The sequence below is a fragment of the Schistocerca gregaria genome, chromosome 7 (assembly GCF_023897955.1).
Source record: "Schistocerca gregaria isolate iqSchGreg1 chromosome 7, iqSchGreg1.2, whole genome shotgun sequence".
In the NCBI taxonomy this organism is placed as follows: domain Eukaryota; kingdom Metazoa; phylum Arthropoda; class Insecta; order Orthoptera; family Acrididae; genus Schistocerca; species Schistocerca gregaria.
The window spans coordinates 362,819,216-362,846,087 of NC_064926.1; the positions used below are offsets into that span (position 1 = coordinate 362,819,216).

The 26,872-nt window shown below is 38.5% G+C and overlaps 1 protein-coding gene across 4 annotated transcripts in view; it reads left to right on the top strand.

The window, feature by feature from the left end:
• LOC126281527 (uncharacterized) overlaps positions 1–26,872 on the top strand; it is a 58,934-nt gene that overhangs the window by 15,833 nt on the left and 16,229 nt on the right. For 3 of the 4 annotated variants that reach the window (XM_049980570.1, XM_049980568.1, XM_049980571.1), the window contains exons 2-4: positions 14,586–15,558; positions 22,858–22,944; positions 23,063–23,108. In XM_049980570.1, the coding sequence (XP_049836527.1) occupies positions 14,629–15,558; positions 22,858–22,944; positions 23,063–23,108 (1,063 nt within the window). In that variant the 5' untranslated portion in view covers positions 14,586–14,628. Of the gene's footprint in view, positions 1–1,332; positions 1,455–14,585; positions 15,559–22,857; positions 22,945–23,062; positions 23,109–26,872 lie in introns of those variants that run through there. The other variant, XM_049980569.1, reaches the window with a different exon arrangement.

Consider the following 26,872-nt stretch of genomic DNA (forward strand, 5'->3'; position numbering starts at 1 on the left):
AGGAAGAAGCAGTTTGTAGAGCAGACAGAGCTTTCAGCTCTACGTAGGGAAACTGCTTGTTATCAGCCTGTGGTGCATGCAAAAAAAATTATGTGATCAGAGTAATGCTTACTAAACTGAGGATTTGGACGTTTTTTCCGTCGACCTCTTCAGTCAAAACACCATCGACGTTATACACCATGCGTCAGACTATGGAATTGGATATGACGACAATACGAAAATGTAGGCGTTATGTGGCACTGTTGCACTCTTGTGGTTGTGCCAGGAAACAGTTACAGCATGTGTGATGAACAGCGAAAATGAAGGACCTTCTGTTTTGCCTTCCCTGTGTTTTCAGTGCAGTGAAGCCACCAAAAACAGCAGTAATTTAATTATTGCGCTAGAGAAGGGATATTTTATTACACACGAAAGTACAGTGAATATCTACGATGACAACTCCACAATTTTCATGGATTCCAAATGTACATTTTTCTTTTATCAATTAAAGGCTCTGTTTTTTAATGTGCTAGAAAGTAATGTCGTTTACGAATACAGAGTAAAACTTACTGATAACTTACTTGTGTCCGAAAATGTGCTTTCCTCGTATACAATAATAAAACTACAACTCATATGTGTTGTACACGCGCTTTTCATCTGTTGGTCATCATTTAATTTAGTTTGTGCTTTAAGCCAATTACACTATAGCGGTGGAAGAAATAGGTAGCCTCCAAAATCGTCAAATTTTTGTCGTTTGCAGATCGCTTCCAAATTGCTGTACTTTTCGACATATTTCCTAAGAATCTGACGTGGGATTGTGAACTACACAGTGCGAATGTACGCGGTAGAAGTCTAACTAAACCAAAAATTGCACATTACCTTTCCAAGAAAAAAAAAAAAAAAAACAGGTAATATTTTGCGGCGTGTTCACTGATATTTCGTGTAACGTACTAAGAAATTTGTCTCCAGCAAACACATTGTTGTCTTCCCCCCTCCTCCCCTGTGTTGCCTCAAACGTAGTTAACAAATACGTTTTAACAGATCGTTCCATATGGCGTATATTTGTGGCTGAAACTACTGTGTTCGCAAGATGCAAGTCGTGTGATTATTTTGTCCGACGGTGCGTCGGCCATATGCGTCACGCAAACAAAGAATCGGCTCTGCGGCTCCACACGGACAAATTGCGCGTAATTTAGTAACCGTACTGCGATGTTTGCTCTGTTGCATCTACGTGGCAGCCGACGGCGAGCACTGCTGCCTACACCGCTGTACCACAATCCATCCCCACTCCTTTCGTACGACCCGCCCCATTTCCAGGACCGCAGTCGTAGTTAGTAGTTGCGAACGTGCGGTAAAGATGGCAGCACTGCCGCCGCGAGAGGGTAACTAGTGAAGGTTGTTGACCAGCCTGCAGAAGAGAAGGGAAGGCAGGAGTGATTAGGTTGGGCTGGTCGGTTTACAGCAGCCGACGTGGGAAGGTAAGGAAAAATCAGCACTCTTCAGTGTGTAGTTGACAAAACCCGCCCAACTGCTCTTACTCGACTGTCAGGTGTATCTGCTTTGCGCCTTTGATGTGATTGTTAACGTTGTTCTGCAGAGAAACGATTCCGCGAAGGCAAAAATACTCTGTTCGAAGTGCTCACGTCGTCTGCGAAGACAAGTGGGAGGGTCCAATCGCGGCCGCGACAACGGTGACGTTTCTGCGAAGGGGAATACCCGTGCGAAGCGGGATTCGCACTCGCCATTTCGCGTGTGCCAATCAGCGACGGCGTCGCAGAAATCGCGAAACGGCGGCGGAGTGGCGCTGCTGTTCGGGCGGTGGCGCTGTCTTACAACAGTGCTTCTGCGTGCCCACACCGCCATTTCAAATGCGAAGTTACGAAATGATGAAACACGCCGCAACTGCAATCGTGTGTAGAAGGGTTAATATTGCTTACGGAACGGTGCTCATTTATGCATTCTATCACCTACTTGCAAGCAGCACTTACCCATGTCGCTGACAAACCTCGAGAAGGAAACTGAAGCCTACACTTTTTACTTTGTGTGTGATGTTTTCGCTACAGTTGAGAACTATGACTTAGCTCAAATACGTCGTAGTATTAGGTATGATTCTTGGAATCGGTTAATTTCACTTGACGCGTAATTTTTTCTAAGCAGTTCGTCGTCTCTTCCAAGTTTACCAAGTGTACGTCACGTCTTTTTCAAGTGTTAGCGTTGCTACCTCCTTACCTACGCAGGTGCAACAAAACGATGTAAGATAGCTATGTAAACAGAACCCAAGCGAACAGTTTATTGTAACATTAGCTAATTTTTCGGGAACTGTAGTGCGACATCTTTTCCTGCAAGGACAAGTTAGTTCTTTCTCGTTGCGGTTATCTTGATATATAATCATTTCAGAGATCAAGTTAATTATTTGATTTTTCTAAATTTTGGTGCAGAAAGATAATACTAGACGCCAATTCCATGTTTTACACTATTTGAAAAGGATGTCCACACGCATAGCAGCCTACTAGAAGTCTGAATTAATGTTCCTGAAAGAGAGGGAGAGAAAAAGAGACGCGTTCCAAACACAGTCGGTTTTAGAGCCCCTTTTATTATCAAAATGTGTCGAGTAAAGAGAAAATAACAGCGTTAGTGGATTTAGATTATTTTCTTCTGACCTGTCAAATCACTCAACGACACTGTATTTTATGAAGAGCGATGTGATCGAATACTCTAATACTGGTCGAATTCAGCGTATTCTGAACAAGTTATTGATTAAAATTTTTTTTCGTAGTTCGTTAGGACACACAAGCTTAAGAAAGTTTGTTGCATGGTCTTTTTGTGCTTTGTAGCAGACCTATTTGAAACTCGCCCTGGTTTATACAATTTCGGAAGATTGATCGCTATTTGTTACTGTGCCTTTTTCACGAAAGGCCTTTGTGAGTGAGACGATCGAAATAATATTTTGTGAAATGTAACTTCGTATGTTTGAAAACAAACAGTCTCCGTCGTCCTAACTTTCTGACATTGTTTACACGTCATTGATTAGATACTCATTGTAGCCGATTTTTCTAACAAATTTTACAATACGAATTTAATTCATGATATGTATAATGTTACTATCGGAACAAGCAGTTGTGTTATGTGGTGCAGCCTTTTCCCAAGTCACACACTGTATCTTGTAACATACATCACTGTGATTAATTAATATGGTCGTCACTTTTCCTTTAGTAACAGTTTACTGAATGGTGCTGCTTTGTTTGACAGATGTGTGAATTTAATTCTGCCAGTTTTTATCACATGTGATGGTTCTGAAAGTTTAATACTGAAGTAAAAATTCTATATTATGTGTACTGAAGAAGAAATACACAAAGTGCTTTCACCTCTATTAATTACTTTTAGTTAATCTTATTATTCTTGTAAAAAAAAAAATTGGTGCAATTTGTGGTCTCCTCCCTCAGCACCAGTGATTGCCAGCCTTTCTGAGACCATTACCCCTCAGTGCAGTCAAATAGTGTAAACGAAACGTTTGTGACGAAGAATTTTCTTCAAAGACTTTTCTTTTTAAAATGACAGAAGATAAATAATATTTAGTTTTTGCAAGTGTTTTGTTAAACAATAAGCTACAGAGTCAATGAGGCAACTGGTTTTGCTAGTTCCTAATAATTTTTTTTATAGAATTATGAAGCAATTTTCTGTACGTTACAAGTACTACCGGCAGCACCTTCTCAGAAAAGGAAACTAGTTGCAAAGTGCTTCCTGTGCACCACACGTGCCCTGCCACCCATGCCCTGCACCTCCATTTAAAATCAACAAGATAGAATGTGTGCACTATATGTATTTTTTGTGAATCACTTGATTGCTGAACCCTTTACTTCTGAACATACGGAAATTAGAAGATTTGAGTGTGTCAGTGCTTTGTGTGCAAACATCGTAACTGACATTAATAATAATAATAAATAATAACAATAATAATAATAATATTGTGCCAGTTGTACAGCAGTGTAGTAGCCATTACATAGTTCTGTTGTGTTGCATTGTCAATTAGTTCATTAACCTGTTGCAAAGTGAGTAATGAAGCAATTTCTTGTAGTTTGCGGGAACTAGCTACAACTCAGAAAAGGCATTTTCGTAAGGTTTTTAAGCATATTTGACATATATGTGAGGAAAACATCATACATATATTCTTTTCACAAGCTGAACACCTTCGACCCATTGTGTGTGTGTGTGTGGGGGGGGGGGGGGGGAGGGGGGGGGGAAGGCGTAATTTTTTTGTAACTAACATAATCAGTATTAACATCTTATCAAATAGTGATGAAATTAATTATCTTTTAACAATACTTTAGTTTTGTGACTGAAACACAATCAGACCTTCTTCTTTTTGCCCCTCAAAAATATAATTTTATCCCTGAGTGGTAATTACCGTAAGATTCGAAACCACTGCTCTGCACTGTCATTGTTGCATACCCACTACATTCAATGTTATTTATGACACAGGTAATACATTCCAGTACATATTGCACCAACTTTCCAGTCATTTGGTAAGAGTGTGTAAAGTGCTTCTTTCTGTTCCAGTGCTTAATTCTGAGTGTAATGTTTTCTGTGATTGGGGATTCCAGTTGCTACCTCCATTGTAGAGTTCTCCTAATTAGTTGAGACCAGTCTTTCACTCCCATACATTTATTTTTGATTATTGTTGTTATTGAAAGCCTTCTTCAGCTGTACAAGTCTGCCACTTTCCTATCACATTACCATGGTAAAATAATTATGTCCATGGTTCTTTCCTCAGGAGTGATGTTCATTTCATTCTTAATCAGTGTACCTACACTTTGTTGCTTTTGTTTTCGCATACCCTAAAATAAACTACCCACACCATGAAATAGATGGTATGTTTTTGATAGGCAGCATAGTTTCTAATGCAAATTCAGCACCTCTCGTATTTAGCTTTTGGACAATGTCTTTCACTAGAGGAAGAAACACACACATTCTCACACAGAGCTCGCACACAATGTCATCTCCAGGTGCTGTCAGTGGGGCCATAGCGCCTGGAGATGACAGTGGTCATTGTGGAAATATCATTCAACTGTCTGCTTTTATATGTGCCTATCTGCTGTTGAACAGCTTGGTTCTCAAGATCAAAAAATGATAATGGCTAAAAATTCGCAAAGTCTTATAATACATATGCTCATGCTTTATCCCACTGTTAGATCTTGCTTACTGCAACTTTATAATTTGTTTGTCTTAATGTAAGAAAGGTTAATTGATGAAGTTTCTTCTGTGGGTGATATGTGTTGTTTCAGTTCCTGAGTGGCAATAATGAGAAATCAACCATACCTGATAATAATTGTATCAGCTTTTTACAAGTTGCTGTAATTTATCATATGAGAAAAAGATTCAGTTATAGTATTCAGAGTACAATAAATTGTATAACATTTTATGTAGCTACAGGTTGTTTTTATTTTTTTTTAATTTTTCAGAATGGATCCTCAGTTATGTTTGTTAAGTCTGATAGTAATGAGAGAGTTGTAGATTGATTGCAACAAAAAAAGAACACACTTCAAATGATATAACAAACTATCACTGTTTCCATATATTTTGCTACACATACTCCAAAAGAGAGGTATGAAACTGTTATTTGCACAATTTTATGAACAATGAAAGCAAATATATTGTTCCTAGAATGAAATTTTCACTCTACAGTGGAGTGTGCACTGATATGAAACTTCCTGGCAGATTAACACAGTGTGCCGGACCGAGACTCGAACTCGGGACCTTTGCCTTTTGCGGGCAAGTGCTGTACCAACTGAGCTACCCAAGCATGACTCACTACCTATCCTTACAGCTTTAATTCTGCCAGTACCTCATCTCCTATCTTCCAAACTTCACAGAAACTCTCCTGCAAACCTTGCAGAACTAGCACTCCTGGTAGAAAGGATATTGCGGAAACATGGCTTAGCCACAGCCTGGGGGATGTTTCTAGAATGAAATTTTCACTCTACAGCGGAGTGTGCGCTGATATGAAACTTCTTGGCAGATTAAAACGGAGTGCCGGACCGAGACTCAAACTCGGGACCTTTGCCTTTTGTGGTCAAGTGCTCTGCCAACTGATCTACCCAAGCACGACTCACGACCCCTCCGCACAACTTTAATCCTGTCAGTTGTTTTTTATACCTTCTAACATGTTACCATTTTGTTAATTTATTCACTACTTGGATTTAGACCAAATGTAAAAAAAGAGGAACGAGTAGATAAAATATGATATTGCTCTATGCCACAACGAGGCAACTTTTACAAGGGCATGCTGAAAAGTACTGCCTCTTAACTTTTCATTGTGTTCCCAATATTGGCTGAGGTATTACATCTCATGCATATTTACTCAGTTGACTTTCTTGCTTCACTGATGCAAACCACAGCCATCTGCCACTAGAAGGCACTGAATTGTAGCATGTAACATGATGGTGTGTAGTGTAACTATCTCAGTGTCTGAGAAGCCCTCAGAAAGCTGAAAGCATGAATTTGAAGAGTTCGTCCACAAGTGGAGCACTCTCTTCTTTGTCCTGACACTGCAAGACCATTGCAACTTCTGCAACATTTCGGCACCTAGGATTCACTGTCAGCGATCATCCTCCATACATTCCTGGCTTGGCCCCATATGATTGTCATCTATTTCCAAAACTTGAAGAACACTCCAGAGGACTTCACTTTGATAGTGATGAAGCACTGAAAGCAGCAGTGAGGTTGTGGCTCCATCAACAAAGTCAAACATTCTACAGTGACTGTATCAGCAAACTTGTCTCTCATTGGGAGAAATGTGTTTGTCATCAGGGAGATTATATTGAGAAATAAATATGTACACTTCAACAACAGTGTGATGTAAAATGTTAAAAAAGTTTGTGTTATTTAAAAATCTGAAACTTAAAAAGATTTCACCTAAAAAATTTGGATACTTACATTTCAACATACCGTCATACAAAAAAAAAAAAAAAAAAAAAAAAAAAAAAAAAACTGCAGAAACTCAGTAGGCCTAACAGTTTTACACTACAAGAAGTATGGCAAGAATTGTGAATTAGTGATTGTAAAAGTCAAAATTAGCATATATTTCATACACGTGATAGCGGAGGAAACAGCAGTTCAGACAAATCAAGTAGGCCATCCAAACCACTGGCTTTCATGAAAACTCAATTCCAGACTAATCTGCAAAAAACACAAAAGCCATTAAAATCATCATTTCTTTTTGGATTGTGGTGGTGTATGAAGTAAGGTATTATAATTATTGGCCGATTTACTTTATTATTTTTTATTTTACTATTTTTAAGACTTAATAGATTAAATATATTGTATTGTATGATAGAATGCAGTATGCTGCAGGGATAACATTGTAAATCACTGGAGCCAAGCAATTGACATTCTGCATCTTGTGTGCCTTTGATCCACATAGGCATAGTATCGGCATTGTTATTAACAGGCTTCACATGATTAATTTAAGAGGTGACCAGATGCCCCACTACCTGGTTATCTCCTGGAATAAAATATTTGTATCTGAACTGTCTGCATGTGATGTAATTCATGTGAAAGTGAGCCACACTTTTCCAAATGTTTGTGAATCATTTAACTGAGGCATGACTTGAGTACGAGTGCAGTATTCACCTGAGACATGGGAAACTGCATAAAAGCCACATCCAAGCTGCCCAGCACACAAACTCTCATTGTTAATTCTCCAGGGGGGTTCAATCCAGGGCCACATTTGTGGTTTTCCCAACATCAGGAAACAAGATAGCAGAATTAGTTTTCCCTGTCAGTGACACAAATATCCCAAGTAAGGGGCCAAACTCCAAAATGTAGTATAGATCTGAAACAGTAATGATCCACGTATGCGGGTGCTTTGTGGTAAATGTTCTAATCCTTCAGCATACAAAAACTATTCTTGACCATGATTAATAATCTATAGATTTCTGAAATAAGAATTAATCACCAAAAACTAATTACACCCTGCATACAAAATTCCTCACTATCTGAAAGTACAACAATATCAAGGAATCATGTTGAGCAGCTAACCGAGTCATAACTTATGTGTTTTCCCTAAGGAAGTGTTCTATACCATGTAAAATTGTTCTCCTGCTTAATAATTTGGGACACACTACTGTCCTATGGAATAATGCTATAGAAATATGTCATAAGAACTGCCAAAGGTATTATGTTGAAGAAATGAAATGTGGCAGTGATCTTTAGAGGCCTCTTCAAACCATTTAGGATTTGCAGCCTGACACCAGTGCATAAAATGATTGGTCACGTTCCTGTTAGTATGACAGCACTCTTTTGGAAACTAAATTGTGACATCAAACAATGGAAAATCCAGGATGGAATGTAACAATATTATGAGAAGGAGAGCTGCTACTCGCCATATAGTGGAGATGCTGAGTCGCATATAGGCACAACAAAAATACTCTGTGACATCCATAGACGAGATACCAAATACCAACATTTTTAACGCAAGACTTGATTACTCCAAGAATGTGCAATAAAAACTTTTAACGTGCTACTATTTATTCACACCTCTTTTCTTCCCATTCCTGCTCATAACTTATAGTCAAGTGAAAATATACATCTCTGACCTTACCTTTTAAGACTTAACTGGAGTCGCGCGGGATTAGCCAAGCGGTCTAAGGCGCTGCAGTCATGGACTGTGCGGCTGGTCCCAGTGGAGGTTCGAGTCCTCCCTCGGGCATGGGTGTGTGTGTTTGTCCTTAGGATAATTTAGGTTAAGTAGTGTGTAAGCTTAGGGACCGATGACCTTAGTAGTTAAGTCCCATAAGAATTCACACGCATTTGAACTTAACAAGATATTTGAGCCACATGATACTTGCTAAGAGCAAAATAAGTTATAGTAAAAGTGAATATCTTGTAAACAAAATTATTGTATTTTATCTTTCCGGCCTTGGGCTCACAAATAGTGTCATGACTGTTTCAACTTATTAGTCAGCCAATACAAAACTCATGATATAGACATCTATCTGTGGCAGAGTCCTGTAGTACAAAGGATAGTCAATTGAAAATGATCCATATGGAAAACAAGTACGTTTATTCTTTTAAAAGTAATTGTCTTAACTGTTAGTAAATTTATCCCACTGTGAGACAAGATGGTCAATGCCTTCATAGAAAAATGTTTGTAGTTGCCTAGAGAAACCTGACTGTGCCCACATGCAAAGCAAATCAATATCCACAAATGTCATTCTTCAGGGCTCCAAAAATATGAAAATCATAGGGGAAGAGATCAGGACTGTACGGAGGACGCCCACGTGTTGCCAGGTTTGTTTTTAGTGCACTGCAGAAGATTTGCTGGGAAGCAACTGCAATCCCTCCACATCTGTTTTCCATATTTTTGGGGCCCTGAAGAAAGACATTAGTGGCCGTAGACTTACTTTGAATGAAGAGGTGCATTGCCTGGATAAAATATGGTTCTATGGGCAACTGCAAACATATTTCCATGAAGGCACTGACCATCTTGTCTCACATTGGGATAAATTTATTAACAGTTATGACAATTACTTTTGAAATAATAAACAGTTTATTTAATTTTTTCTATGTGTTTCATTTTCATTTGACTGCCTCTTATATATCCTGCTCTCAAACACAATGAAGTAACTTAAAGAGAATGATGTCCTCCATGCCAACTAGCATGGATTCTAAAAACACTGATAGTGCAAAATCTGACTCCAACTTTCTCACATGGCAGCCTAAAAACTGTGTATCTGGGCAATCCAGTGGATGACTTCTGAAAAGCATTTGGCTCTGTACCTTACCATTACTTAATAATGGAAGTAACATTGTATATCAAATGAAATCTACTACTGGATTAATAATATAATGTGCAAGGGACATTCAATAAGCAATGCAACACATTTTTTTCTTGGCCAGTTTAGGTCAAAAAAATGTGGAATTTGTTGTGGAACTACATGGAATATTTCCACCTCATCCTGCCACACCACCTATCCACCAAAGAAAAAGTTCAAAGCTGCACCCTCAGCTGGTAAAGTCATTGTGACGGTCGTCAGGGACTCTGGAGAGGTTGTTCTGTTTGATGTCCTCCTCGTGATGCACCAACCAAATCTGAAATGTATTTTGCTAACCTCAGGAAACTGAAGAAAAAACTTCATTGTGTTCATCACCAAAAAATTCAAACAAACTTCTCCTCTTCCATGACAATGCGAGGCCTCACATGAGTGTGTGCATCTGAGAGAAGCTCACAAAACTTCATCGGACTTTTCTTTCTCGTGCACCCTATAGCTTTCTGACTTTTGTCTGTTTGACCCAGTGGAGGATGCGCTCCACAGAAAGCAATACATGGATGATAAGGAAGTTGCTGAGGCAGCAAGACATTGGCTCTGGCATCAACCATTAGAGTGGTACCATGTGGGCATACAGCCCCTCCCACTAAGGTAGCATAAGGCCCTCGCATTGACTGGAGATTATGTTAAGCTTAGGGGTTTGGAACCAAAAGATTCGGGAATAATATGGTGTATTGGAATCCTGAATAAAACCAACCTGATTTCAGAAAAAAAGTGTTGCATTAATTATTGAATGCCCTTCATGTAAACAATCTAGACATCAACCTGAAAAAGTTGCGCAAATATGTAGTCAGATTGACAACTTGCTTAAAATCAGAAATGTAAAACTTTTCCTTTCAAAAAATCCAGAAACATGATATCCTCTGACTGACAATTGGGGTGACAGTTGGAATCAATCAGCTAATCCAAATATCTATTGTAATAACTTCCTCTGACTAGTTTCAACGAGTTACAATTGGAATCAATCAACTAACCCAAATACCTACATGTAATAACTTCCTCTGACTGTTGTATTTATGAATCAAAATTGGAATCAATTACCTTATGCAAATTGCTAGGTGTAAAAACTTGGGTACCAGGAAACTGAATGATCACGTAGACTCAATCAATGTAAAGCAGGTGACAGGGTTCTGTTCCCTGGATAAATGTAGGCTGTCTATAAAAAGAGATTTCTCATTAAACACTGATGTCACCTATCTTCAGATAGGGCTAATAGGGGATTTTGCACATACATATAGAAGGAAGGCACAAATGGACACAGGTCGAGATGACAGCGCACGATAAGTGGGAAGTCCAGGTTCCAGTCCCAGTTTGGCACAAATTTCCATGACGCAAGTAGCTGACATTAAAGCATAGTCGCAAAATGTGAATCATTTTTGTAATCATTTCAGAATGTCACGAAAACACTGAAAAATGTGAACCATCAGAAATTGACTTGCCATGAGTTTCAAGAACCAGTAGTAGGCGAGGAACTTAGAAGTATACTACAGCCTCCTACATATCATTCCCATAGGAACTGTGAAAATAAAATTACCCTAATTGCAGTGTGCACAGAGCAGTGAAGTAGTCATTCTGCCTGTCCCCTATAAGTAAATGGAATGAGATGAAACTATAATATGTGGAAAGGAAGGAAGTGTTCTCTGTTACACACTTGATAGTGGGTTGCAGAGTGCAAATGTAAATTAGATCAGGTGATTGGAATACATTATATAGTAAGTTGTCAAAAGGGTGTGTACAGTGCTGTAGGTGTACTGTTGACAAGTTAGTATGTAACATGTTCGGGTCATCTGATGTCATCTTTCAAGGTAGTGAAACATGTTATGACACTACTTGTGGCACCCGAGGCTCGAATGAATTTTGTTTTACTTTATAATCAGTATACAAAAGATAGAAGACGCAATATGTCTTATCCACAGAAGAGAAATCAAAATTTCCTGACATAATGAGACCTTTTGATTACATAAACTGATTTGTAATGATCTAGTTGTGTGAACGTCACTGACATTACACCCTCTGAAGAGTAAATTACCAAAATTAAAAGAGACTGAAACTCAAATAGTACACCATTTTAATGTGGATAGAAAATAATAATATTTAAAAAATAGGTGGATTGTGTAACATGGTGTTATAGAACCTTATTCAGCCACAGACTAATTTAAATTCTTTTACTTCTTTTTGCATCAAATCTTGTAAGTGCTATTTACATTGTTTAACTTGTGGACATTCAGCTGAATTATCCCAGGATTTAATCCTTTTATGTAAAAGAAGTAATATTTTTCAAAAGACTTTTTTGCTCCTTATTTCCTACTGAGATTTTATGAAGAGTTCAAAGTGTGATCTAAAGTTATTGCCAGGAACATATTTATTTCATATCATAAATCAGTCTTGGTTTTATATTCAAAAATAGTATCTCAGATTTGGGAATGTTGGAAATGAGGCATGCTCTTTTCATTTGGGTATGCCCCATTCAGAAATGTTTCAAAAATTCAACTTTTCTCATACAACATGTAAAAACAATACGGCAAAAATAATTATGTGCCCAATCTGAAGATAACTAAAAAATTAAATTGTTTTCTTTCACCCATAATTATTTGCTGTGCTAAGTAAATTGCTGTGCTTCCAATTTGTCACCTCTTTTTCTCTCTTGACTACGTACAGAGAAACTGATTCTCTCTCTCTCTCTCTCTCTCTCTCTTAAAAAATAAAAACTTTCTCAGTGGCTACTTCAGAATGTATAACTGAATGTGAAGAAGTGTTACAAGAAATTTCAAAATGTAAATCATAATAATGAAGACAGGCAACCACTAACTTGTAGTTGATTCACGCTGGTGCATAGAAACAAATAACAGCACAGAGACTACTGGCTACTTCACTTTTTCTCACATACATAGACACACTAACACACCTTCGTCATGTGTTTGTGCATGTTTGCTCAGGCTGAGAGGTGAGTGATTGGCTTACCCTATTATTGTTTATTGAATGTGAGGAAATATTTTTAATTAATAGATTCTTTCAAGCTTTGTAGATGACACTTCATAAACACAAAAAAAAACAATGAAAAAATATGTGTGTACTTGAATAAACACCTTGATTCAACAGAAAACACATTGAAAACCAGGTGTTTGAAAACTGCATTTTCCTCTTGAATCTCATAAACATTATGAGACACATTTCCACCATAAATGAAATAATGACATTTGTTTTAATTTGATATGCTGAATCTTGACTATTATAATGTAATTAAACAAGCTGGACAGTGAAAAATGTGGTTGGGTTGAACTGATCGTGAATGATTTTGTGATACCTGCAGGGTCATCTGTTTAAGCTATGGAGATCTTGTCATTTGGTAGCTTGGAGGGCAGATGCATCCAGGCAATTCTTCTGGGATATATCCATCAATTTGTGAAAAGTTTGGCACAAGATCTGAAATCATGACCATAGCAGCATATAAAATGGAAAAATTCTTCATCGCTGTTGCTTCTATTCAGCAGTGAAGAAACTACCCTATGATTCATGTATGAACCAGGGTCACTCACACTCAAAATATGAAGCTGAAATACTTTCTACTGTCATCTAACTTCTTAATCAGTTGCCATCATCAGCCTTTCTTTCTCATACAACAGTTCATCCTTTTAAAGCATGTGATACTTTTTCTGCCACTATTTATACTGCTACATGCATGTGATTGAAATGTAATCTTATTGTTTTTATTAGGTTGTGTTTACTTTATGGTATTAGTGCATTATTGTGGTTCTTATAGCAGTCATTCTTCGCCAGTATAGGTCAGCCAGAAGTTATGTGTTGTTTCTGGTCCGAGTGTATTCCAAAAAGTCAAAATCTATCGTCTTTAATGATTTTTGTTATTACTATTTCATAGTTCTTCATCCATAAGGTCTGATACTGTGCAGCCATTATTAGAGCTTCTGACTGTGCTTTTGTTGTTTCTTGTTTTAAGCAAAGATATCAATATTTAAGTTCACCAAGCAGTTTGGGTGCTGTCCTTGCTATATGGTAAATCTCCAGCATTGTCTTAGCTCATTCTGAGTCTCAATTTTGATGTTACATTGTGTTGTGAGAATTTCCAGGGAAAATTCTTGGTGCAGGAAATAATTCCTCTGTCTCCATTTGCCATCTTGTACTGTATTATTTGATACAATGGCAGATGATACAGGTGCTGGATCACATCCAACAATGGCTTTATTCATATTTGACCTTCGTTGTCTCAGACATCACTTTTCTGGACATGTCACCTATTTTCTGTCAGTGTCTGCTCTATGGTGCACAGCACCATACATGGGAAGCAACTGTCATGACTTACTGTCTGTAAACACAATGTTTTGTTGGGTTCAGAGTACCAACTGAAGCTGTATTCCATTACTGGAACTGACAGTGCATTATTTTGTTATTCTGTGTTAATGTTAGTTTTGTTATACATCTAAAAATTTCATTTCCATTTTTGTTATGTGTTAGTCACATTCCCATTATATTATATGTATGATAAACTAATAAAATTTACATGTTTATATGTAAAAGAGGGCCTCATGATCTAAATACTCATAGGTAAAATGAGAGTATTAGAGTAAATCTGTTGATACTAATGAACTTTACTACATACAAGTCAGTTGTTTCTGCTACATTAATTTAATATAATTGTAAACAGTATCTCATTGTTTGTAGACAGTTAAACAACTTTTGTACTGAAATCTTCCTGTGATATTCTTATCCATCTTCTGAAAATTGAAATTGGTATTTGGTCTTAAGAACATATAACTTTTGTTCCAGAGATCACTGCGTCGTCCCTGAGGTAGCAACGGGTCCGTCCACAATGGGGAGCACATCTCAACAGTACTGTCTACGTTGGAACAACCATCGAGCAAATTTGCTGGCTGTTTTTGATGATCTCCTCCGCAGTGAAGCTTTCACAGACGTTACTCTAGCATGTGAGGGTGGAACTTCAGTCAAATGCCACAAAATGGTGTTGGCTGCGTGTTCTACCTACTTTCAATCCCTGTTTTCTGAAGTGCCGTGCCAGCACCCAGTCGTAGTGCTCAAGGACGTCAAGTATGGTGAGATGAAGGCGATACTCGAGTACATGTACAGAGGTGAAGTGAATGTTGCACAAGATCACTTGGCTGCCTTGCTAAAAGTAGCTGAGGCACTCAAAGTCAAGGGTCTCGTCGAAGAAAATGGCCCTCTGGCTGGACGACACGGCCATTTACATGGCCACAGCCACGATCGCCGTCCTGATGATGTGGGGCCCGCTCACTCCCCACCTGGTACCACGACACCTGCGGCGGCTCCACACAGCAGTGTTTCTCCGACAAACCCTTCGGGGGCAACTTCAGGAGCGACTGCAGGCTTCGATCGCTCCGGACCTTACAATCTGTATGGTAAATCCCCCGTCGGAGAACGAACTGGTGCCGGAGGAGGTGGGGGACGCTTGTCACTGCCAGTGTGGGCAGTTCCGGGGCTGCCCTTGCCTCACCATCCGGCACCGATTCCCCCACCGAGTCACCCACACGCAGCAGCAGCTGGTGTTCTTGGAGGCTGCTACGATGCGGCTTCAGATATGTCTCCACTGAAACGCAAGAAACTCCAGAGCCTCCTGCTGAGTCGAGACACACCCATACTTCGCACTGTGCTCGGACAGGGACAGGGCCAAGCTGACTCTTCCCAGCAGCCGATGTCTCTCGTATGTCAACCTGACAGCCATGAACGCGTGAATTCCAATGGATCAGATATTGATACTGACAGGGTTTGTCTGCATTTGTCTCTTTTTCTTAGGTGTAATAAGTCTTGTGTACTGCCTTCTCAGAAATAAGTGTAATGTTGTAATACTAAAAATAATCCAGTGTTTTTTCATAATATTTATTTCAAATGTTACCTAAACATACTCAAAACCATAGCATTTGAAAGGTCCAAGACGCAAATAAAACTTCTTAAAATACATCTTTATTGCCCCTTTGACTGTAAGAATTATTTATTTTTAAAATCCATTACTGCAGTTAAGTGAATAATTGTGATAATTTTATGATTTGACCTGTGCTAAAATACGATGTTTGGGCATGAGATGTGTGTCGGCAAAATTTCTTCCAAAACTCCTCAATTTTGATCAGAAGAACCAGCACATGAATATCATTCAGGAGCTCTTGAATGATGTCAATGATGATCCTGATTTGCTCAAAAGGGTCTTAACTGGTGACAAAACATGGGTTTACGCTTGTGACATTGAAACGAAAGCTCTTTCATCCCAATGGAAACATCCCAGAGAGCCAAGACGAAAAAAGCACGCCAAGTTCAATCAAACGTCAAAACTTTACTCACTGTTTTTTCAATTACTGTGGCGTAGTTCATCATGAATATTTGCCTTGGAGTCGTATGGTCAATAAGGAGTGTTCCTTTTGATATTTGCTAAAGACCAAAATTATAAATAGCAAAGTTTAAAAATAAACTATTTTAACAATCAATGATGACCTTGACAACTATGAAATAATTTTTAAAAAGTTATCAAACAAGTGCAGTGTCCCAAGCCAAGTAACAATGAGGAGGAGGAAAAAAAAATAATGGGCATGCACACATATTAACGTGTGCCTAGTTGTCATGCCTAGATGCACACAAATGCACACACACACATGAGTGTCATGTAATTAAATTGAATAAGTGACATTTTCTACAATTGTTTCATCCATCAAATGCAGATCACTGAGAAGAAACAATGACAACTAAGTGTAGGATTTTAAAAGTGTGATAATAGTGAGTCGTCTTAGCTCCAGGTTTCATGATAAGTAGGAGGAAAATGTATGAAGTAGAGAATGTAGAGAGAGGGAGCTCTGTAAACTGTGAAAGTTAACATTTGAAAGGTCCAAGAAGCAAATAAAACTTCTTAAAATACGTCTTTATTGCCCCTTTGACTGTAAGAATTATTTATTTTTAAAATCCATTACTGCAGTTAAGTGAATAATTGTGAAAATTTTATGATTTGACCTGTGCTAAAATACGATGTTTGGGCACGAGATGTGTTTCGGCAGAATGTAGACAAAAATGAGCAATGTCTACATCATGGAGCGATCAAGTGAACCCTGTGCCAATTGTTAATTTCAGCAAGATAATTCTAAAGACATATCTCCATCATGGCATCACACACTTTTTTTTTTCTCTGAGAAAGGACTTCGCCATATGTGCATAGTCTTTCCTTTTTGAAAATATAATTTTTTGTGAATTTTATTAACTTACCGAGTAATGCCTCTTTCAGTTTGCAGAGCTGATAGATTTCATGTGACAGTGAATTTCTTATTCTACATCATTTTTTCTCTTACTTTCTGATTGGCGAAAGTAGATATTACACATATGAGGTGTCTTCAAAAAGTAAGGTGACTTATGTTTTATGAAAAATATTTATTTATTCATCAATACTCATGTTTTCCCCTTCAAAGTAATCCCCCTCTGATACAATACACTTGTGCCAATGCTTCTTCCAATCCTAGAATCACTTTCTGGTACTGCCTTGAGTACTTCCAGTGGTGCATTTTTTATTACCCCAATCATTGAAAATCTTTATACTTTCGTAGGTCTGTTCAGTTTTGGGAACAGGAAAAAGTCACAGGGGGCAAACTCTAGTGGATATGGTGGCTGAGGCATGATTTGTCATGTTGTTTTTGACCAAAAAATCTCTCACAAGTAATGATGAATGAGCAGGTGTATTGCCGTGATGTAAAAGCCATGAATTGTTTTTCCACAATTCTGGATGATTTTTGCATATTGCTTCTCACAAAGAGAACATAACATCAAGATAAAACTCCTTATTGACCATACAACCCCGAGGCAAAAATTCATGATGCACTATCCCACAGTAATTGAAAAAAACAGTGAGCAAAATTTTGACATTTGATTGAACTTGGCATGCTTGTTTTGTCTTAGCTCTCTGGGATGCTTCCATTGGGATTAAAGGACTTTGGTTTCAATGTCATAAGCATAAACCCATGTTTTGTCACCAGGTAAGACCCTTTTGAGCAAACCAGGATCATCATTGACATCATTCAAGAGCTCCTGAATGATATTGGCCTTTTGTCGGTCACCTTGGAAGAGCTTGTACCACTTGCAAATATTTTTTTTTTTTTTTTGCAGACTCCACTGCCAACATGTCAAGTGTTTTAGAGCACTTGATTCCAATATTCACACAAAGTTTGATGTTTATTCTTTGCTCAATTTTTTTATAATAATCAAAAGTCACACACTAAAATACATCTAACAATTCTGTCTGTCAAAAACAAACAAAGTATGCTGTATACTTGAAACTGAATATACGTTCGGACATGTCTACCAAAATAACAAAATGAAAGGTCAATAATCAAATGTACATTGCCCGCACAATTTGAAAAGTCATCTTACTTTTTGAACAACCCTCATACATCCAATGAGCTTGGGTTCTATGCTTCTCCAGGAAACAAATGTTTAACAAACTGTTGCTGTGAAGTGTGCCATTGATTCATTTACACATAGTGTGCTGAAAATCCTACTGTGAAGGAGAGCTTTCAGTGATATGGACAGAGCCTAATGAACAGGCACATGGAGTTACTGTAGGCTGCTTCTGTAATGTATACTATCAAACAATTACAACTAACACTAATCCACTCAAATTTTTACCTATAGGAAGAATTTTTAGATTACTTTTCTTATTCTGTAAATCAAGACATTACATTTACTAATAGGAAAGTAGCCACTCTGAATGAAGCAATTGCTCTTCCTTTACTCGTTTACTTCTTCATATGAAGCATTTTTGTAACTTTACTAATCTCGGAGAACATTACTAGCAGTCCATTTACTTGAAGACTTAAAACTGTTTATTATGAGCATCAGTGATAACTGGAATTTACATCTGCGAGTCCAGGTGTCCTGAGAAATTATAGGAGTGGACCTTAAGGTCCTGTTTTATTTCATTTTTGAATGTATGTAGATTTACAGTCTCCTGCTGTGTGTTTGCTTGCAACCTGTCAAAGACTTTAGACCATACCATGAAATTCCAATCTGAACCCTAGACAGGACACTGTGTTTAGAGGTTTATTCATAATGTGTCATAATTAATTGTGTAAACACATACAGCTGAAAGTACACAATACTGGTAGCAAAATAGTGTCAGTAAACTTAGGTCCATAATGAAAAAATTGTGACTTTGTGGGTATCAGCCACAACTGACTTGATTCTGTGTAAACATAATCCCATTGAGGAAAATAGAACAATGCTGTACAACATCAAGAAAAGTTATTAGAGATACTTTGATATAGAAGTGCAGATGTTTTGAATGAACTCGACAACAATTACACGACTGTAGTCATAGTTAAAGGAGGTGCTCAAATTGTCATCCTTTTACTTGGGTGCAGGCATATACCTATCAAGTGAGTTTCAAATCCTTTTAAACATGCCTATCATTTTTAAGTTCCTGACAAGCATTGACAAATCTCTGCTCTATTTCTTCAACTGTGTTAACTGGATGGCATACACTACACCTTTAATGTGGCTCCAAACATAGAAATCCTTGGGGTTCAGATCAGGTGATCTTGGAGGGCATGCCCAATCTGTCTTTGGCCATGCTGACATGTTAGATGTCATCTCACTACAGCAGCAAAATGTGCTGGTACTCCATCATGTATGTACCACATCCTCTGTCATTGCTCTGAGGGAACATCCTCAAACTGTCCTATAAGATGATGCCACAGAAGCAGTTGGTAATTCTTGATTTTGAGTTTGTTTGGTAGCATTTACAGCCCAAGATGATGATCACATACAATGAGAAAAGTCACGCATAGGAAGACTCATGGGTTGGAGCACAGATGACTTCAAATATGAGAATTGTGGTAATCAAACACAGCACCATGAGTGAACCCTTCTTAACATGTATATAAAATGATGTTAACAAAGTAGGGTTGTCTACAGCTTGTTGCTGCATATGCAGACGGAACATACACAGTACTTATTGGAGGTGGTACAAGCAAATTGCACAGCAATGCATTATTCTCCAAACACTATTGTGGCTAATTCTAGGAATTTGTGTGGCAAGTTGATTGTTTCCAGCACTACATCTTCAAGCACAGATGTAATTAGTGCACCCCTCCTGCTCCTGTAGCAAGTGCAAAGCTCCCACTTTCTCGGAGGCATTGGTGCACTCTTGTAAATGTTCAACTCGTGGAATCCTTTGGAATCATGAAGCCACAATTGTTTCACAAACAGGTTATGTGAGAACCTTTGTTTACTGAGACTTCCTTATTTCTATTGTCATGTACTGTAAACTGTACGTGTGTACGCCATTAGTTATGATGTACCCTGTATATAAAGGATGAACCAAAATTCGTGCACTCAGACACCAAGTGTGATTCTTTGAATACTAACAGTACACAAATGACACTAACAAAATGTTGCCCTGTGCATATTATTTTGTAGGAACTGAATATCAAAGAAAGGCAACTTGAGAATACTGTAGTCACAAGTACAAGTGTTGTCATTCTATACTGAGTACCTGTTCTGCCCAGTTAGAGTGCTGGGTCATTTTTGCATTACAATTCTCGAATTCAAGGGTTTGTTTCCAATTCTAGCTTTAATTTTTATTTTTTTATTTTCTTATTGTAGACTACAGGGTATGGTATTTGGCTTCTTGAATGTTGTACAGCAGGTTTCAACAAAACACTTATAATTGTTTAATATTAATACAGAAATAAGAGATCAAGTGTTTCTATTATTCCTCTTTTAAAGACATATTATGTCTTTAAATGTTTGCTGTGTTCTCTTCCGTGCAAAAGAGCCCTTCAATCTTCAATACATTGTTGGAATTGCTTTCCTTCTCTTCAGTTGTACCCCTTCCCTCAGAGCAAACGAAACCAACTCCACTCCTCTTAGTCTATGTCTGCTCCTTTTTTCCTTGGTAGTTTTCCTGCAACCATGCAAATCACACTGTGGCGTTGTCTTGAGTCCATGCTCACCAGTACGATAAGTAATTTATTTTTAACTTATCATTACTCTTTATTGATATTTCTTGCATGTGATTATTATGTTCAATTTTGAAAAAAAAAAAAAATTGTGAGATACATATTGATTAAGAAACATTGGTCAGGGGAAAAAATATTGAACTCAACACACTACACTAACTGGGCAGCACGGTGCATACTATTGTTAAAGATATTTGTCATACATGTTATTGCCAGATTAACATTCTTTGGTATCCATTTTCTACTGAAAATATACACAGAATGAAATTTGGTTATAGACATTTTTTACTGTTAGTACACAAGGAATCGCACTGTAGCATCTGAGTGCACAAATTTTGATTCACCCTGTATATAGTATATACAGTAAATATCATTTATACACACATCAAAAAAGATTTTCCATCACCTTAGTTCGAAGAGTTCTGGAACCTGTATAAAAAATTGGAATAGAGATCAACATAAACATCATTTCCATCCTTTTTATTGCTCATGAAAACCAAACATTGCATGTTGTACCACCACACAGTGAGAGCTTCAGAGGTAGTGGTCCAGATTGTTTTACACACCAGTAGTCTAATACCCAGTAGCACATCATCTTACATTGATGCATGCCTGTATTCATCATGGCATACTATCCACAAGTTCATCAAGGCACTGTTGGTCCAGATTGTCCCACTCCCCAACGGCAATTCAGCGTAGAGCCATCAGAGTGGTTGGTGGGTCACGCCGTCCACAAACAGCCCTTTTCAATCTATCCCAGGCATGTTCGATAGGGTTCACATCTGGAGAACATGCTGCCCACTCTAGTTGAGTGATATCGTTATCCTGAAGGAAGTCATCCACAAGATGTGCACAATGGAGGCATGTGCACATCCATGAAGACGAATGCGTCACCACTATGCTGCCAATAGGGTTGCACTATCAGTTGGAGGATGGCATTCACGTGTCGTACAGCCATTACAGCGCCTTCCGTGACCATCAGTGGTGTATGTTGGTCTCACATAATGCCACCCCAAAGCAACTGGGAACCTCCACCTTGCTGCACTCGCTGGACAGTGTGTCTAAGGTGTTCAGCCTGACCGGGTTGCCTCCAAACACGTGTCCGACGACTGTCTGGTTGAAGGCATATGCGACACTCATCAGTGAAGAGAACATGATGCCAATCTTGAGCGGTCCAGTCAGCATTTTGCTGGGCCCATCTGTACCGCGCTGCGTGCTGTCATGGTTGCAAAGATGGACCTCACCATGGACGTAGGGACTGAAGTTGCACATCATGCAGCCTATTGTGCACAGTTTGAGTTGTAACATGATGCCCTGTGACTGCATGAAAAGCATTATTCAACATGGTGGCATTGCTGTCAAGGTTCCTCCAAGCCATAATACATAGGTAGCAGTCATCCACTGCAGTAGTACAGTAGTGACCCATGGCTGGCCTGAGCAAGGCATGTCATCGACAGTTCCTGTGTCTCTGTATCTCCACCATGTCCGAATAACATTGTTTTGGTTCACTATGAGATGCTGGGACACTTCCCTTGTTGAGAGACCTTCCTGGCACGAAGTAACAATGCGGACACGATCGAACCGCGGTATTGACTGTCTAGGCATGGTTGAACTACAGAGCACCTGTGCTGTGTATCTACTTCCTAGTGGAATGACTGGAACTGATCGGCAGTCGGACCCCCTCCTTCTAATAGGTGCTGTTCAAGCAAGGTTGTTTACATCTTTGGGCAGGGTTAGTGACATCTCTGAACAGTCAAAGAGACTGTGTCTGTGATACAATATCCACAGTCAACATCTGTCTTCAGGAGTTCTGGGAACCGGGGTGATGCAAAACTTTTTTTGATGTGTAAACAGTCAAGGCATAATTTTAAGGACATTTTATTATATGATATATTGCTTCATGTGTGTATTAAGTGTAATGACAAGAAAGGAAAGCTAATCTGTTAGTAATTACAGTCTTAGACATATAGTTAATAATAAGGATCTTATATAATGAGCAGCTGTTTTCATTATAAAATGATTCCATCCTCAATTTAGGCTGTGAAATAGAAAATTAAATATGCAGTTTTCTATTTCAGCAAATTGTGAAGGCAGAACAGTCTGTTGAAGAGGAAAGGTCACCTTATACTGATATATCTAACATGGATGAAGATATCAGTGAGAAGGTATGTGTATTTCTAGCTTCTCCACCCCTTTACAGTTCTTACGTTAGTAAAAATACTGATTTTTTGTGACTGTATTGTGATAAATAATTATATATATACATACATCTTTTTTTTACAGAACAATAAAATGATGCTTTCACAGACTTTCCCTAATGACATGAGAGGTAAGTTGAATGGACACAGTCTTTTGTACAGTATTATTAAGCCATTTATTTTCATCTATTAATGTTCTTGCCATTTTTGATTTGAATTAGTGGGAGATACCTGTGAACAGCATTATTTTAAGTATGTGTAGTTCCATTTTCAGATTTTTCCTTTTTGTGTGCACATCAGCCAGATAAGACTTTGATTTAGTGTTTCATCACATTTAGCCATCCATAGCTGCCTCCTCTTTGTGGCTCAGAACCACTGACTTTGTTCTAGGATAAGTATCTGGGATTTTTATTTTAACTAAGTCTCCAAGAAAAAAAAACTTCCTGTCACAGTCATTGTAATTTACCAATTTGTGACAAATATTTTGAGTTTCATGTTTGAAATGAAACAAGCAAATATGCCGCCTCTACAACAGAATTCCACTGAGTGCTCAACATTTCTGAGTAAAATCAATAGCTAAGAGTCCAAGGTGTTTCATTTATCAGGATAGTCACAAGTTCTAGAAATCAGGGAATGTCAGGGAATTTCAAAAGTGTCAGGGAAATTTGGAAAAAAAAGCCACTGGAAACATCTCATTTTTGTCTCAGTAGAAGAAATGATTTGTTTACAGAGAAGTTATGAATTGTTCCTGGCTGGGTGCAGCTGGGTACGTGCACTGCTTCCCTACTTCCTCATTCTTACTGCTTCCCCCCTTCCTACTATTCCCTTTAGCTTGCAGTCAGTGCTGTTACCACTTCTTGCTGCTAGACTAGCAGTTGACAATGAGAGGGAGGGAGGCGCGAAGAGTGGTTTTTCTGGATCTGATTCTCAGAGACTGTTGATGGATTGGCTGGAGATCATGGTCATGTGTGCATGAGTTCTGTCTGAGTGATTTTGTGAAAGTTTGTGTGCTCTTGTTTTCTGACAAAAGCTATGGCTGAAAATTTAGTTGTGAGAGTGTGATTGCCTTTTCTTGGTGCCTGTCTGTGGCTGAACAATCATATTCACAAGAAGTCATTAATACGAGGGGGGGGGGGGGGGGGCAAAAATAACCGGAATTTCTTTTTGGAAAGAATATACTTTATTGCTTTCAAATACAACCTTAATCTCCTTTGAAGTATTCTCCATTAGCATTAATACACTTGTGCAAACATTCATTCCAGTGTTTGAAGCATCTTTTTAATTTGTCCTCTTTGATACCTGCTAGCACTTTCATGACACTGCGTTTTACGTCTTCCACATCTGCAAAACACTTCCCTCTCAAGTCTCTTTTCATCCTCGGGAATAGGAAGAAGTCCGAGGGTGCTAAATCCGGCGAATAGGGAGCGTTGGTTAAGGTAGTCATCTTTGTTGAGGCCAAAAACTGGCGAATGCTGAGAGCAGTGTGCGCGGGAACGTTGTCGTGATGCGGGAACCACATGCAAGAATCCCACAAAGCCGGACGTTTTCGCGACAAACTTCTGTGAAGCCGTTTCATAACCTCCAAATAGAATTTTTGGCTTACTGTCTGGTTTGCAGGGACAAATTCAGAGTGTACGATCCCTTTGAAGTCAAAAAAACAGATCAACATCGTTTTTGCATTTGTTTTCACTTGTTGAGCTTTTTTTGGTCGAGGTGACTTCCATTGTGATGACTGTTGTTTACTTTTTGTATCGTACCCATAGCACCATGACTGTAATGATTTTGTTGAAAAAAATGTGGATCATCTTTGAATGTGTCCTTCATTTCAAGACAGGCTTGACTGCGACGATCCCTTTGATCTCCGGTAAGCCGGTAAGATGCTTCGGCACGAATTTTTCTGCCACTCTTCGCATAGGCCAGTGGGTGATGTATTTCAGAAATTGTGACTGTCTCTCCACAAGTACATTGTACAGTGCACTGTTTTAGACATTTTATTTATTCTAGTATGTTTTGGCACTTTGAAGATAGGTCATATATTAGAAAGTATGGGCGATAAGAGGAAAAAACTTGTGGCAGCCATTGGCTGTTTGTACACTATGTACTCACATATTTCTTGAAAGAAAAATCACACAATACCTGTAGAATGAAATTATCATGTGGCATTGATGGCTGGGAGGCCACATCCAGGGAAGTTCGGATGTTGAGTTGCAAGTCCTCATTCAGGTGATATTACATTGGGTGACCTGTGAGTCGGTGATCATGAAGTGATGATGAGGACAACAGAACACTCAATCCACGAGCAGAGAAAATCTTCAACCTAGCTGGGATTGAACCTGCACTCTCTGTATGGTAGGCAAACACATTACCACTCAGCTAAGCAACCTGACACACAATACCTCTAAAATAATAGACATAATACACTGGATAATGACTGACAATAATGAACATAGTAGAATCAACATTTTATTGGTGGACACCTCTAGTGTTTGTTTACACAACTTTTCCCTGCCTTATACACTTATTTCAAGAGGCCTATTTTTTCGGTGTTCCTTTTTAAAAAAGAAAAAATCTGAGAAGGTGTTTTAAACCTGTCTTGCAACTCCAGTGAAATGCACATTTTTGTCACCAAATGTGTTTCGTTTTAGTGAAATAAAATATCAGTTGTTTGGCTTGCTTTCTCCACCTAAAAACAGTTCATTACAAAAGATGTTGATGTTAGTACTTGAGATTTTTGCTCACATGTTTAGAAATACAGAAGTTACATTTTTGTGAAGTCTTTATTCACCCTTGAAATCTCAAAATTTGTCAGGGAAAAATGTTAAAACTTGTATGGAAATTAGGGAATTTCACTTACGGAAACTTGTGGCAACCATGTTAATGTTTTGTATTACTTTACAGAAGTTAACTCATATACTCTTGGACGCATTGAGTGAGTGTGTTCTTCTTATGCCAAAAGCAAGTGCATTAAGATGAGGGTTCTTTTTACATGAGTCCAGCAGGTCTGAACTTCTAAATGTATTTGCCATCAAGCATATGTTTCTCAATTTTTCCTGAGTTATTGATCTGTCATAGAGTAGGATATGCATAGTGAAATGTAGACAGTGTACAAAGATACAGGGTGATCCTGTGATGATGATACAAATTTCAGGGGTCACGGAGAAGGTAAATGTATCAGTTTGTGGTATGGAACCCTGGTCTGGAGGCAATAGAGTCAAAAGTTGTAAGTGGAAGTAGTTCTGATACCTCTGCCAGAGGAATAAATGTTCTGGTGGTGTTGTTGCTAAGATAGGATGATGGGCAACTTTCAGAGGCGGCAGTATGGACCAAAACAAGAAAAAATGTCTAGTAAGCATGCGCTCAAAAATGGTTACCGCAAGAACTATGATCTTTCTCATCTTTGATACTGTGAAACATACTGCTTTTACTGCAAGCTCTTTGGTTTCCATATTTTTGGAGGAGGTAGTGTGGAACAAAACAAGGAAAAAAGTCCAGGCTGTAAAATGCATATCTTAAAGAGTTATGGGCAGGACTTAGTAGAAGAGACGTGTTTTACATTTTTGACAAAGGCCTTGATGGCCGAAGCTTCTATTGTGACAGTCTTTTTGTTGTGCCTATCTGCGCCTCAGCATCTCTGCTGTATGCTGAGTGGCAACTTTCCTTTTCATACTGTTGTTACATTTCTGCTTAACTTGGTTGTTTCCGGACCATTATTCCTTACCTTTATGCATTAGAGCAATGTTCTTCATGCCTCTTCAGAGTGGCCCAATCCAAGCCACCATCCTGGTATTGCCAAGGAGTTAAAGGGTCTGATGATGATCCTATAAGAGATTGAAATCAATCACAGAATGAAATAAGTAACTTATTTGCAGTCAAGACTGCTTTTATTGATACAGCA